At 49.4% G+C, this 15024-nt stretch overlaps 1 protein-coding gene across 4 annotated transcripts in view; it reads right to left on the bottom strand.

Moving 5' to 3' along the window:
• The window catches only part of ctsa (cathepsin A), a 37355-nt gene extending 22823 nt beyond the window's left edge, over positions 1-14532 (bottom strand). The window contains exons 1-5 of one of the 4 annotated variants that reach the window (XM_068000718.1): positions 14428-14532; positions 12796-12959; positions 9721-9832; positions 8210-8260; positions 5298-5384 (exon numbers count right to left, since the gene is read on the bottom strand). In XM_068000718.1, coding sequence (XP_067856819.1) covers positions 5298-5384; positions 8210-8260; positions 9721-9832; positions 12796-12959 — 414 coding nt within the window. In that variant the 5' untranslated portion in view covers positions 14428-14532. Of the gene's footprint in view, positions 1-5297; positions 5385-8209; positions 8261-9720; positions 9833-12795; positions 12960-13068; positions 13399-14249; positions 14293-14427 lie in introns of those variants that run through there. The other 3 variants (XM_068000721.1, XM_068000720.1, XM_068000719.1) reach the window with 3 other exon arrangements.
• Between the last annotated feature and the right edge of the window lie 492 nt (positions 14533-15024).

The raw sequence follows: 15024 nt of genomic DNA on the forward strand, positions 1-15024 counted from the left end.
ATGGAGGGGAATAGCCACTCATTTATACACCAGGATACTCCAGTCCCAAAGGCAGCTGACCAGAAACCTTTGCTCCGCTCAACAGATTTCAGACAGGTGGGCAATTATAGTGACCTTGGAAAAGGTTCAGAGGGGAGCTACGAGAATGATTCCTAGCTGAAAGAAACATAGCTACTCAGATAGGCTTAAAGAGCTGAGTCTATTTACTTTAGAGCAGCGTAGACATAGAGGTGAGCTGATGAGAGATTTCTAAAGTAATGAAAGTGCTGAATAGCGTGCCAATTGAGAGATTATTTCAGTTTGACAGATTGGGGAGGACCAGGGGACACTAGTTTAAACTGCGCTAAAGTAGGAACAGACTGGCTATTAGTCAGTTCTTCTTTTCCCAGAGTACAACAACAACATGCATTTATATAGCACCATCAACATAGTACTCTACAACTGGAGTATTGTGTCCAGTTCTGAGCACTGCACTTTAGGAAAGATGTGAAGGCCTTAGAGAGGGTGCAGAAGAGATTTACTAGAATGATTCCAGGGATGAGGTACTTTAGTTATGTGGATAGACTGGAGAAGCTGGGATTGTTCTCCTTGGAACAGAGACGGTTGTGAGGAGATTTGATAGAGATATTCAAAATCATGAAGGGTCTAGACAAAGTAGATAGAGAGAAACTGTTCCCATTGGCAGAAGGGTCAAGAACCAGAGGTCATAGATTTAAGGTGATTGGCAAAAGAACCAAAGGTGACACGAGGAAGAACTTTTTTTTTTAAACGCAGCGAGTGGTTAGAATCTGGGATGCACTGCCAGAGTGGTGGAGGAGGCGGATTCAATCATGGCCTTCAAAAGGGAACTGTTTAAGTACTTGAAAGGAAAAAATTTGCAGGGCTATGAGGATAGGGCGGGGGGAGTGGGGCTAGCTGGATTGATCTTGCATAGAGCCAGCACGGACTTGATGGACCGAATGGCTTCCGTTCTGTGCTGTAACCTTTCTATGATTCTATAATAAAACGCTTCATAGGAATGTTCTCAAACACAATCTGACACCGAGCCACATAAGGAGATATTAGGACAGGTGACCAAAAGCTTGGTCAAAGAGGTAGGTTTTAAGGAGCGTCTTAAAAGGAGGAAGGAGAGGTAGAGACACTTAGGCAGCTGAAGGCACAGCCACAAATGGTGGAGTGATCAAAATTGAGGCGTTGCCGGACCGGGAGCCAATGTAGGTTAGCGAGCACAGGGGCGATGGGTGAACAGGATTTGGTACGGGTTAGGATACAGGCAGCAGAGTTTTGGATAAGCTCAAGTTTATGGAAGGCCGGCCAGGAGAGCATTGGAATAGTCAAGTCTAGAGGTAACAAAGGCACGGATGAGAGTTTCAGTAGTAGATGAGCTGAGGCAGGGGTGGAGACAGGCGATGTTACGTAGGTGGAAGTAGGCGGTCTTGGTAATGGAATGGTTATGGGGTCGGAAGCTCATCTCAGGGTCAAATAGGACGCCAAGGTTGCATTCAGCCTCAGACAGTGGCCAGGGAGAGAGATGGCGTCGATGGCTAGGGAACGGAATTTCTGGCAGGGACTGAAGACAACGGCTTCAGTCTTCCCAATATTTAGTTGGAGGAAATTTTTGCTCATCCAGTACTGGATGTTGGACAACCAGCATGACAAATGAGAGACAGTGGAGGGGTCGAGGGAGGTGGTGGTGAGGTGGAGCTGGGTGTCATCAGCGTACACATGGTACCTGAAGTTGTGTTTTCAGATGATGTCGCCAAGGGGCAGCATGTAGATGAGAATAGGAGGGGGCTATGGATAGATCCCTGGGAGACTCCAGAGGTAACGGTGTGAGGGTGGGAAGAAAAGCCATTGCAGGTGATTCTCTGGCTATGACTGGATAGATAGGAATGGAACCAGGTGAGCACAGTCCCACCCAGCTGGATGACGGAGGAGAGGCGTTGGAGGAGACTGGTGCGGTCAACCGTATCGAAGGCTGCTGACAGGTCGAGAAGGATGAGGAGGGAGAGTTCATCCTATGTTACTGTGACCATGGTGTCATTTGTGACTTTGATAAGGGCCGTTTCAGTACTGTGGCAGGGGGGGAAACCTGGTCAGAGGGATTCAAACATGGAGTTGCGGGAAAGATGAGCATGGATTTGGGAGGCGACAACACGTTCAAGGACTTTGGAGAGGAAAGGGAGGTTGGAGATGGGGTGGTAGTTTGCAAGAACAGAGGGGTTAAGGGTGGGTGTTTTGAGGAGGGGGCGATGACGGCAGATTTGAAGGAAAGGGGGACAGTACCTGAGAAGAGGGAACCGTAAACAATATCAGCTATCATGGGGGCCATGAAGGGAAGTTGGCTGGTCAGCTGTTTGGTAGGAACAGGGTCGAGGGAGCAGGGAGTGGGTCTCATGGTCAAGATGAGCTCGGAGAGGACATGAGGGGAGGTGGAAGGGAAACTAGAGAAAGATGCAAGTTCAGGGATAGGGCAGGTGAAGTTTGGCTTGGTGGACTAGGGGAAGGGAGAGACGCAGCAGAAGCAGCTGAACAGATGGTCTCAATCTTAGTGACAAAGAAGTCCATGAGCTCCTCACACTTGCTGTTGGAGGGGAGGGTGGAGGGAGGAAGAGGGGAAGGGTTTAAAGAAGATGGTTTGTAGTGGAGGAGAAGCCGGGGGTTATCTTTGTATTCCAGGATGAACCTGGATTAGTGAGTAGTTTTGGCAGATAAAAGTAGGACCCGATAGTGCTTTATATGATCCAGCCAGATCTGGCGATGAATGGCTAAACTAGTTGTCCGCCATAAACATTCAAGTCTGCGTCCCTTGGATTTAAGGGAGCGGAGATGAGGGCCATACCATGGGTAACGACCAGGGTGAGAGAGAGTAATGGTTTTAATGGGGATAAGGGCATCAAAGGTGGTGGTGAGGGTGTGACTGAACAGATCAGTAGCTGCAGTAGTTGTGGTGAATGGAGGACCAAAGGTTAGGCAGTTGGGAATTTGAGAAGGCTGTTGTAAGTGACTTGGGGGGGTGGGGGGGAATGTTTTTTCCAGGGGAGGACACAGAAGCAAGTGGGGTTTTGAGGGGGATGTGAGTGGAGAGGGATATAAGGAAGCAATCAGAGTAGTGAGCCTCTGGAATATGTTGCCAGCAGGTGTGGTAGGTGCTGACTCTCTGCCTTCAAAAGGGAGCTGGACCAGTTCTTCACTGGGGCAGAGATCACATCATATAGAAGGTAAGTGGCTTTACAAATAACACATGGTCCATGTGATCTCCTGGACTGGTTTCAATCGGCTGCGAGGGGGTCAGAGAGGAATTTTCTGGAGTATTTTTTTCCCTTACAAGCCCTGGGTTCTTCTGTTTTTTTTTTACTCTCCGGGAGATTACATGGCTACGGGGGCAGGGATGAGGGAGGAAGCGATAGTCATGATGCTCCGACCATCATGGTGTCTGGGGCAGGCTTGATGGACCAGCTGATCTTCTCCGGCCCGTCATTTTCATATGTGCATAGGTGACAGCCCTCCCCACGCCCTATTGCCATTACCTCATTCTCACCCGCAGGTACAGATTGCAGCAAGTAAAGTGATGGAAGGGGTCATCAATGGTACCATCAAACACCACCTACTCACAAAACCTGCTCTCCGATACTCCGTTCTGGTTCGGCCACAACCACTCAGTTCCAGGACTCATCACAGCCGTGATCCAGAAATAGACACAAGAGCTGAGAGGATCTGCCCTCAACATCAAGGCAGCATTTGACCGAGTATGGCACCGTGGAGCCCGAGCAACACTTGTCAATGGAAGTTAAAAAAGAGAAAACCCTCCAGTGGCTGGAGTTATACTTGATGAAAAGGAAGATGGTTGCAGTGGTGAGAGGCCAGGCATCACAGCTCCAATACATCACTGCAAGGGTCCCTCGAGGAAGCATCCTCTGCCCAATCAACAATGATTTCCCTCTGCCACCAAGTCAGGAGTCAGGCAGTTTACTGATGATTCCCTGGTGTTCAACTTGATTTGTAACCCCTCCGATAATGAAGCAGCCTATGCCAGCCTACAGCAGGATCTGGATAACAGTCCTGGGCTGTCAAGAGGCAGGTAACATTCACACCATATAAATGCCAGGTAATGACAATCTCGAACAAGAGAAACCCCAGTCATTTCCCCTTGACCTTCAACAGCACCACCATCATTGCGTACCCAATCATCAATATCTTAGGGCTCCAATATCTGGACCAGCCATATCAACACCGTAGCTACAAAATCAGGGCGGAGTCTAGGTACTCTGCAATCAGTGGCTCACATCCTCAATGCCTCTCAACCATCTAAAAAGGTCACATAAGGAGCATGATGGAATAAAGACTTGCATTTATATAGCGTCTTAAAGTGCTTTTACAGCCAATGAAGTACTTTTGAAGTCACTGTTGTAATGGAGGAAACGCGGCAGCAAATTTGCACACAGCAAGATCCCACTCACAGCGATGAGGTAAATGACCGGATAATCTGTTTTTGATGTTGGATGAGGGATAAATATTGGCCAGGACAACCCGGGGGGGGGGGGGGGGGTGGGGGTGGGTCAAGGGACAGGACACACACTCTCCTGCTCTTCTTCAAATAGTGTCATGGGATCTTTTACATCCACCTGAGAGGGCGGAAGGGGCCTCTGTTTAATGAAAGACAACACCTCTGACAGTGCAGCACTCCCTCAGTACTGCACTGAAGTGTCAGCCTGGATTATGCGCTCAAGTGCCTGGAGTGGGGACTTGAACCCACAACCTTCTGACTCAGAAACAAGAATGCTACCAACTGAGCCATGGCCGACACCTACTCACTTGGACGGGTGTACCCACAACACCATCCAAGATAGAGTGGTTTGCTTGACTGGTGCCCCAGCCAATGGACTCAATATCCACCCCCTCCACCACCAGCGCACTGTGGCTACAGCAAGTACTCACTACAGGATACAGTGCAGCAACTGACCAAGGTTACTTCGCCAGCACCTCCCTCCCCAGTGACTTATACCACTGAGAAGGACAAGTGCAGCAATGTCACGGGAACACCATTACCTCCAAATCACACACCGTCGAGCCCTTATTGTCACTGGATCAATATCCTCGAACTCCCCACCTGACACCTTTGTGGGAGCACCTTCACCATACGGACTGCAGTGGTTCAAGGAGAAGGCCCACCAACACTTTGCAGGGCAACCAGGGATTCACATCCCGTGAACAAATTAAGAAACATTTCCCCCACCTACCTGTAGGTATGGAATACACACACACACACACAATCTTGCAAACCACCACACTCTTACCTCAGTGTCATTGGTTTGGTATTTCTTGTCATCGGCATAGGAAAATCCGACCCCTGCTGGTGACTCGAGGTACAGCATGTTAGCAATCTGTGAAGGAAACATGGTTCATCATATACCATTAACGCTGAACAAATAGTTGCTTGAAAGGGCAGAAGCTGATGGTAAAAACACTAGTAATCCTTTTATATACGGCAGAGTAAGACACTGAATTGGTGACTACCTGTCAGCAAATAAACTGAAAATCCCACACCATTTCTTCCAAATTTTGACAGGAAGCAATGGTTTCTTTTCCAATTTCCTCCATCGGATGGGTTCAAATTATTAATTGAGTGCGCAAAACCATGGCAAATGGAGTTCAGTGTGGGCAAGTGTGAGGTCATCCATTTTGGACCCAAGAGAGATAAATTGGATTATTTTCTAAATGGTGAGAAACTAGGAACTGTACAGGAGCAACCCACATTTGGGAGTCCAAGTGCACAAATCATTAAGAGCTAGTAGATAGGTACAAAAAGCAATCAAAAGGCTAATGGCATGTTGGCCTTTATCTCAAGGGGGGGTGGAATAAATATAAAGGGAAGTAATGCTTCAGTTGTAGAGAGCCTTGGTCAGACTGTATCTGTAGTACTGCATTCAGCTTTGGGCATTCCACCTCAGGAAGGATATATTGCCCCTGAAGAGGATACAGTGCAGATTCACCAGAATGATACCAGAGCTTAAAAGGTTTGAATTAACATGTACAGATTGCATAAACTTGGCTTGTATTCCCTTGAGTTTAGAAGATTGGGGGATGATCTAATCGAGGTGTTTAAAATATTTAAAGGATTTGATAGGGTAGATATGGAGAAACTATTTCCTCTGGTGGGGGAAAATCAAGAACAAGGGGGCATAATGTTAAAATTAGAGCTAGGCCATTCAGGAGGAAAATCAGGAAGCGCTTTTTCACACAAAGGGTAGTAGAAATCTGGAACTCTTCCCCCAAAATGCTGTGGATGCTGGGGGTCAATTGAAGCTTTCAAGACTGAGATCGGTAGAGTTTTGTTAGGTAAGGGTTGCAAGGGATATGGAGAAATGGCAGGTAAATGGGGTTGAGGTGCAGATCAGCCATGACCTAATTGAATGACGGAACAGGCCCAAGACCCTACAGCCATTAAATCTCATCCTTCCAGAAACCCCTACCGTCCCACATTACAACTTTTACATCCACGAGAACAGGCAGACAGTGCCCCAGAGTAACATCTCATCCAGTGGACAGCCCCTCAGACAGTGAAGCACTCCTTCGGTACTGCACTAGAGCACCAGCCTAAATGAGGCGCTGAAGACCCAACACGAACGCACAACTCTCTTGACTCAAAAAGGTGATTGTGCTACCAAGTGGCAAGTAACATTCGCACCAGACAAGTGCCAGGTAATGATCATCTCCAACAAGAGAGAGTCTAATCGCCTTCCTTTGACATTCAACGGCATTACCATCGCTGAATCCCCCACCATCAACATCCTGGGGGTCACCATTGACCAGAAACTTAACTGGACCAGCCATATAAATACTGTGGCTACAAGAGCAGGTCAGAGGCTGGGTATTCTGCGGTGAGTGACTCACCTCCTGACTCCCCAAAGCCTTTCCAATATCTACAAGGCACAAGTCAGGAGTATGATGGAATACTCTCCACTTGCCTGGATGAGTGCAGCTCCAACAACACTCAAGAAGCTCGACACCATCCAGGACAAAGCAGCCCGCTTGATTGGCACCCCATCCACCACCCTAAACATTCACTCCCTTCACCACCAGCGCACTGTGGCTGCAGTGTGTACCATCCACAGGATGCACTGCAGCAACTCGCCAAGGCTTCTTCGACAGCAGCTCCCAAACCCGCGACCTCTACCACTAGGACAAGAGCAGCAGGCACATGGGAACACCACCACCTGCACGTTCCCCTCCGAGTCACACACCATCCCGACTTGGAAATATATCGCCGTTTCTTCATTGTCACTGGGTCAAAATCCTGGAACTCTTTTCCTAACAGCACTGTGGGAGAACCTTCACCACACGGACTGCAGCGGTTCAAGAAGGCGGCTCACCACCACCTTCTCGAGGGCAATTAGGGATGGGCAATAAATGCTGGCCTCGCCAGCATTTGACACGCAGATGCACTTTCTCCTTGATCCAGACGGCAGTGATTCACACTGCGGTATTGCTGTTCAGGTTGACTAGAAGAGGGAATCATAGCCAAACCTGACTCTTGTCCTCACCCAACCCTTCCAATTGGGCATCAGTACAGAGCGATGAAGAGCATGAACCCTAGCCAGTTTTTCCTAGCCCAAGGCCTCGGAGGCTAATTGCTGCCCCAAACCACCTCAGTTGAGATAGGCCGATTGAACACAGATTGGTGATTAAAACCAGACATATTTTATGTCTATATAATGGGCCATCTGGACAACAGAGATGCTGCAAAACAGGCGATAAGATGTATTGAAAAGGCAACAAAGCAAAAACAGTGATGCTCAGCAAAGAATATTCAAATATACATGGAGTAAGTGGCACATTCATTGTGCACAATACTAACTTGGAAGAGAGCTCATGTAACCGAATATCATTCATTGAGCAACACTTCCCATTGTAATGGCGTGACCATTTAGGATTGTCATCAGACTGGATTTGTGAGCTCGCCCGGAAATTACTGATGATGTGGAGACATTAGTTAGTGGTTAAGGTTTGCAATGACCTTTCAGCAGCAAAGCAAACTTCCAAACTGATCCCACCCTGTTCTCCACACTTGCTTTTGGACTTGGGTAACACATGGTCATCCTATTGTCACACGGTGACCAGAAAAGGGGGGGGGGGGGGGGGAAGAGTTAGAAACAAAAACTGATCAACAAAGGGCAGCACAAGAGATTGCAAAGCAAAAAATGCGTACCATATTCCAGGAGTAAGGATTGTATTGGAGAGTTTTTCCATCTGGTTGGATCTGGAAACAAACAGCAATATTCGGTTCAGTTTGTTGGACCCTGTGGGCAATATTGGGTAAACAGATAGAGACAAACCAACGGGGTGACTATATTTACCCCTCCTTCCCAGCCAGAACAGCTTCAGAAATCTGAAGAGCAGCCCCACCTTCTATTAACGTATGGAAACACACTGCAACTTCTCCTCCTCCCCTCCTAAAACAACTACATTTCAGATTGAAAATTTACATCTCTCGCAGTGAAACTTCAATTTAAAAAAAGGAAAAATAGCATTTCTGCTGCACGCTACTTTCCATTGGTTAGTAGAAGCCTGCAGCATTAGGCTAAGGTGTCAGCCGTGGCTCAGTGGGTAGCTCTCCGGCCTCTGAGTTTGAACGTTGTGGGTTCAAGCCCCACTCCTGAGACTTGAGCACATAATCTAGACTGACATTTCTGTGCAGTACTGAGGGAGTGCTGCACTGTTGGAGGTGCTGTCTTTCGGATGAGATGTTAAACGGAGGCCCCATCTGCCCACTCAGGTGGACATAAAAGATTTCATGGGACCATTTTGAAGAAAAGCAGGGGAATTCTCACTGTCCTGGCCAGTATTTATCCCTCGGCCAACACCCTGAACAGATTATCTGGTCATTTATTTCATTGCTGTTTGTGGGACCTTGCAGCGCACAAATTGGCTGCTGCGTTTCCTACATTACAACAGTGACCACACTTCAAAAGTACTTCATTGGCTATAATGCACTTTCGGACGACCTGAAATCAGACTAGAACAGATTCATAGAATGGTTACAGCACAGAAAGAGGCCTTCTGGCCCGTCGTGCACGTGCCGGCTCTCTGCAAGAGCAATCCAGCTAGTCCCACTCCCCCATCCTATCCCCGTAGCCCTGCAAATTTTTTCCCTTCAAGTGCTTATCCAATTCCCTATTGAAAGCCACGACTGAATCTGCCTCCACCACACGTGGGACTTGAAACAGCAACATGCTTGTCCATACACTGTACGGATAGATCAGTGTTCATTGAACTCTGCCACTCTGTCATAAACTATTCCAACTCTTTCAGGACATTTTATTGCAGCACTCACAATGGCACAGTTCCACGGGCACTGACACACATCCAGTTCCTCACTGAAGTGGCCATTCTTCACGTGCGCGTCTGTGCAGAAAGTGTTGACAGGATATTCGACTGTGGAGACCATGCTCTCATGTACACGTACATGTGTAGTTTCCCACAAAGGTGCAGGAACCTGGCTGATGATTACCCTTCCAGGGCGCAGAGTGCCGAGACCTACTGTAGCACCTCTACTGGACCCGGCCAACTCAGCACAGACAGGGGATTGCAACTGGGCCATACAGGCTCATATGGGGCAAAGCACTTACCTGACCAGCCCAATCCTCAGTGGGATACCAGGCCATTCCCAAAAATACATAAATTGAGCTAAAGGAGGAGCCCAAGACTCTGTTCGCTTACCAAAAAAGGACCATGTTCGTTTAGAAGCCCATCCAAGGAGCTGCAGCCAGGGCCTCCGTTCAGCCACAGTACCACAGGATCTTTCTCAGGATGCCCCTGAGACTCCACAAACCTGCAGGACAAGAGCAGTGATCATTCAGCAAGAGGGGACCACGCTGACCATACGAAGATGCAAGCAACATCAGCAACAGGCTTCATTAAGGTCTGCGGGCTTTAACAAGTAAACTCTTCACTGAAAAGTGCCAATTCTTGCTGGGGCACAGTTCAACATGTCACAAAACACGGCCTCAAACATGTTCCAATAACTTTCCAACGGCACCTGTATCTCCGTATCCAGCCTGTTTTAGAACTCTATTTCTTCTTCCTAAACCGTTTCAATTTCAAAGTGCTTCCAATGAGTGAACTTTATTCCCCATGAACTGGGCAGGTCCAGAAGACTCATCTTGGCTTGTACCCAACTCTTTAAAAATAACTCAATAGCAACTCAGACTAAATGAATGCTGTTCCTTGGTCAAGGATTAAGAGAATGGCTTCCTTTGTTGTGGGGTGATCTTCCTTAAAATGCAAAATGAGGATTGCAAGGTGTTAGCACCTGAGCAAACACCCACTATACATTACAGCTCAGCATTGGCTAGCACCACTATTTTAAAAAGAACTTGCCTTCATACATCGCCTTTGTGACTTCAGGACGACCCAAAGCGCTTTACAGCCAATGAAGTACCTTTGAAGTGTAGTCACTGTTGTAATGTAGGAAACGCAGCAGCCAATTTGCGTGCAGCAAGATCCCACTAACAGCAATAAGATAATGATCAGAAAATCTGTTTTAGTGATGTTGGTTGAGGGATAAATATTGGCCAGGACAACAGGAGAACTCCCCTGCTCTTGTTTGAAACAGCGCCAAGGGATCTTTAACGTCCACCTGAGAGGGCAGGTGGGGCCTCAGTTTAACGTCTCATCCGACAGACAGCATTTTTAAATCAGTTAGTCCCTGTAATATTGCAACTTAATTCCTTAAAGATTAAGTTCCCCAAGGGAGTAAACTGATACTCAATTTAATCAAGCTTGTCTTACAACTCTAACTTGAAAGTGGAAATTATGCTTGAAGAGGAAATATCGTTAAAGGACGGTGTCTGTAGCTCCGTTCTCAATTTAACCACGTCAGATGGAAAAACTCCATGAAAGCTGGCTTTAATTATACCTGAGGGGTTTTAAATTGAAGGCGATGGTGGACAAAACCCAAGCAGTAATGGTTGCCTTTTCATTATCTCCGTGCAGAATCTGTGCCGACTCGACTCTTAATGATCCCGACCACTGCATACTAGAATTTACGTGTGATTCTCACCCTGTCTTCAGTCTATTTAAACACAAATGTATTAGGACTGGGCTGTCACAGACTAAACTCCCGGCAATATTTATTTAGGCTTTAAATATGGAAGTTTAGATGCAAGGCAACAGGGAGCTTTGCTGGGGATACTGGACCTGTTCAGGGATGGAGCAGAACAATTAATTTTTTTAAAAACTTTTTTGGCATTTTTTTAACCATTTTTTTTTGGAGGGAAGTGTGAGAAGAATAAGAATTTTGTCTTTAAATGCTGTGGCAACCCAGATATAAAATGGATGTTCTTTTACCAAGTTTAAAATGGAGGATCAGAGATGGGCCGTGTACAAGGCAATCTGTTCACATCAATACAATATAAAGAATCCTCGTTTCTGGTTTTCTTCAGTAGAAATAGTTTAATTGACAAATATTGCTCTGCTCTGACAATTCCTATCGGTTTCTCAAGATCACTTATCACGATATATGCGACACCAGCTAGCGATACAGGTTCATCTTTCTGACAGGTTTAGGTTGCAAATGAACTACAGGTCTTGGTGAAACACTGCAGCTTCTTGCATCTGGGGAATACAGATTCTAATGTCACACCAGACAACAGCACAGAGCCTCCTAATACTCTAAAACACTTACAATACAGACAGACAAACTCAAGAAAAAAAGTGCTAAAAATATTCCACAATGGATGCTGACTTGCTGTAACTCAACAATTGCACCCATTAAACTATCATTCTACCAAGGGGACCGACATGTTAATTGAATGTGTGTATTGAACTTCAATTCCACAATGCTTCACATCACCCATCACAGTTGCTTTTTTAAAAAAAAATCAAAGCCTTTATCGTAATCAAATTCCCCACGTCTTTGTACACGGCCCCTCTCCGGTCCTCCATTTTATACTTGGTAAAAGAACATCCATTTTATATCTGGATCGCCACAGCATTTAAAGATACTTCAGACAAAATTCCTATTCTTCTCACACTTCCCTCCAAAAAAACAGGATAAAAAAAATACCAAAAGTTTTTTTTAAATGAATTGCTCTGCTCCATCCCTGAACAGGTCCAGTATCCCCAGTACAGCTCCCTGTTTCTGGAGGTGGAGAGAGTGGTTGGATTGGGTTCTGAAATAACATACAAGGAAATCGTCTCTCTTCCTTGTCTCCAAATGGGAGATCTTCACCTTTGTTGTGCCTTTTTAAGTTTATGTTATAACTGTGGGAGACAATGTTACCTAAACAGGGAATCCTTCTCATCAAACCCAAACTCAACACAATATGACCTCATCAGGCATTGTGCTGAGTGTAAAATGAATATAACCCCACCCCTTTTTTAAAAATTAATTTTCAGGATGTGGGCATTGCTGGCAAGGCCAGCAATTATTGCCCATCCCTAATTGCTCGAGGTGGTGGTAGTGGGCCGCCTTCTTCAACCGCCGCAGTCCGTGTGGTGAAGGTTCTCCCACAGTGCTGTTAGGATTTTGACCCAGCGACGATGAAGGAACGGCCAATATATGTCCAAGTCAGGATGGTGTGTGACTTGGAGGTGATTGTGTTCCCATGCTTCTACTGCCCTTGTCCTTGGTGGTGGAGGTCTTGGCGAGTTGCTGCAGTGCATCCTGTAAATAGTACACAATGCAGCCATGGTGCGCTGGTGGTGGAGGGAGTGGATGTTTAGAATGTTAAACTGAGCTGTGAACACTCGCAGTTAGAATGTGAACCTACAGTATAAACCCAAATCACTAACCAGTAGTGGAGGTGCTTATTTTCTGATGCATTCAGGTACCCAGAGTACTGCCTGAAGCTAGGCTGTTTGGCCAGGCCTGGGAGGTAGATGATCTCATCCTTAGCTGGAGCAGATTCAGTAACAAAGACGTTCGCTAACACAGCAAACAGCACAAGAGAAACCATCTGGGAGGAAAAAAACAACAGAGCTTTTATTAGTGAGTTATAGTTCTACAATACCTGTAAAGAGTACTCTGGCACTAGAATGATTTAGCATGTCACGTGACCCACTCACAACCAGATTGGTCAGGACACCAGGGAGAACTCCCCTGCTCTTCTTCCAACGGCGCCATGGGATCGTTTAGGGCAGACGTGGCCTCAGTTTAATGTCTCATCTGATAGGCGGCACCTCCGACAGTGCAGCACTCCCTCAGTACTGCATTGGAGTGTCAGCCTGGATTATGTGTTTGTCTCTGGAGTGGGGCTTTAACCCACGACCTTCTGACTCAGAGATGAGAGTGACACCCACTGAGCCAAACGGGCACTAAGAAGCAAAACACGGTAACACAGGCCCCCATGACAGCCCACCAGTGAGGGGAGATTGGCCCCAGCAACACCCTCCCTCAGGGAGGACCCTCTGCCCCCCGAGGGAGGACCCTCTGCCCCCCCGAGGGAGGACCCTCTGCCCCCCCCCCCCCCCCCCCCCGAGGGAGGACCCTCTGCCCGCCTCCCCCCCCGAGGGAGGACCCTCTGCCCCCCTCCCTCAGGGAGGACCCTCTGCCCCCCTCCCTCAGGGAGGACCCTCTGCCCCCCCTCCCTCAGGGAGGACCCTCTGCCCCCCTCCCTCAGGGAGGACCCTCTGCCCCCCCCGAGGGAGGACCCTCTGCCCGCCTCCCCCCGAGGGAGGACCCTCTGCCCGCCCCCCCCCGAGGGAGGACCCTCTGCCCGCCCTCTCAGGGAGGACCCTCTGCCCGCCCCCCCCCCCCGAGGGAGGACCCTCTGCCCGCCCTCTCAGGGAGGACCCTCTGCCCGCCCCCCCCCGAGGGAGGACCCTCTGCCCGCCCCCCCCCCCCGAGGGAGGACCCTCTGCCCCCCCCCCCGAGGGAGGACCCTCTGCCCGCCCTCTCAGGGAGGACCCTCTGCCCGCCCCCCCCCCCCGAGGGAGGACCCTCTGCCCGCCCCCCCCCCCCTGAGGGAGGACCCTCTGCCCGCCCTCTCAGGGAGGACCCTCTGCCCGCCCCCCCCCCGAGGGAGGACCCTCTGCCCGCCCTCTCAGGGAGGACCCTCTGCCCGCCCCCCCCCCCGAGGGAGGACCCTCTGCCCGCCCTCTCAGGGAGGACCCTCTGCCCGCCCTCTCAGGGACACATGCCCCAATTCTGGAGGGGAGCTCTGCCAGCTCTCATTCCCCTATCCCAGCCCCAGCCACGGGACTTTCCCCTTAACAAACTCCCGGAAAACGGCGCTCCCTCTGCTAACCCAGAACAGTCCGCTCACAGCGGAGCATGGAGAGGGGCCGGCCCGCCCCCCGCCCCGCCCCGCCCCGCCCCCCGCCCCGCCCCGCCCCCCGCCCCGCCCCGCCCCCCCCGCCCCGCCCCCCCGCCCCCCGCCCCCCGCCGCCCCCCGCCCCCCGCCGGCCCGAGACCCTGACCCTGACCTCGGTCCTCGGCTCGAGCTCCAGCTCCAGCCCCGCAGCTCACGTGACCCGCCGCCGGTCACGTGCCCCCTCCCACGTGCTCCGGGCGGGGCGGGGGCGGGGCGGGGCCCGCACCCAGTCAGGTGACGCGGGGGGGGGTGGGGCGATCCCATCACAGCCCACAGCTGCACTGTGTCTCTCGGATACATCACTCGCCGCTTGATGTGTGGTTTTAAACTGCTGCCGAGCTGTCAGCAATGGAAAATATTTGTTTTTTTGGGCATCTCAAACCAATGGCTAGCAGTAAAAAAGGGCAACAGAATGCAGACTTAATCATCGTCCCGTCCATGGCTCGCAGCACAAGGTCATCCGTGGCTCAGCGGGCAGCACTCTCACCTCTGAGTCAGGCGGTTAATGGGTTCAAGCCCTACTCCAGTGATATCAACACAAAATCTGGGCTGATACTCCTAGTGTAGCACTGGGAGAGTGGGTTATTGCTCCACTCCCATCGGATACTAATGTCCTGCTGGATGTTAGCCTGGTATTGAGAGACCCAGTTGTCATCTCTGCTTGTTGCAACTGTCTGGAGTGGGCTTTTAACCCAGAGGCAGCAATGCT

This window comes from Heptranchias perlo, chromosome 19, assembly GCF_035084215.1.
Source record: "Heptranchias perlo isolate sHepPer1 chromosome 19, sHepPer1.hap1, whole genome shotgun sequence".
Taxonomy (NCBI): domain Eukaryota; kingdom Metazoa; phylum Chordata; class Chondrichthyes; order Hexanchiformes; family Hexanchidae; genus Heptranchias; species Heptranchias perlo.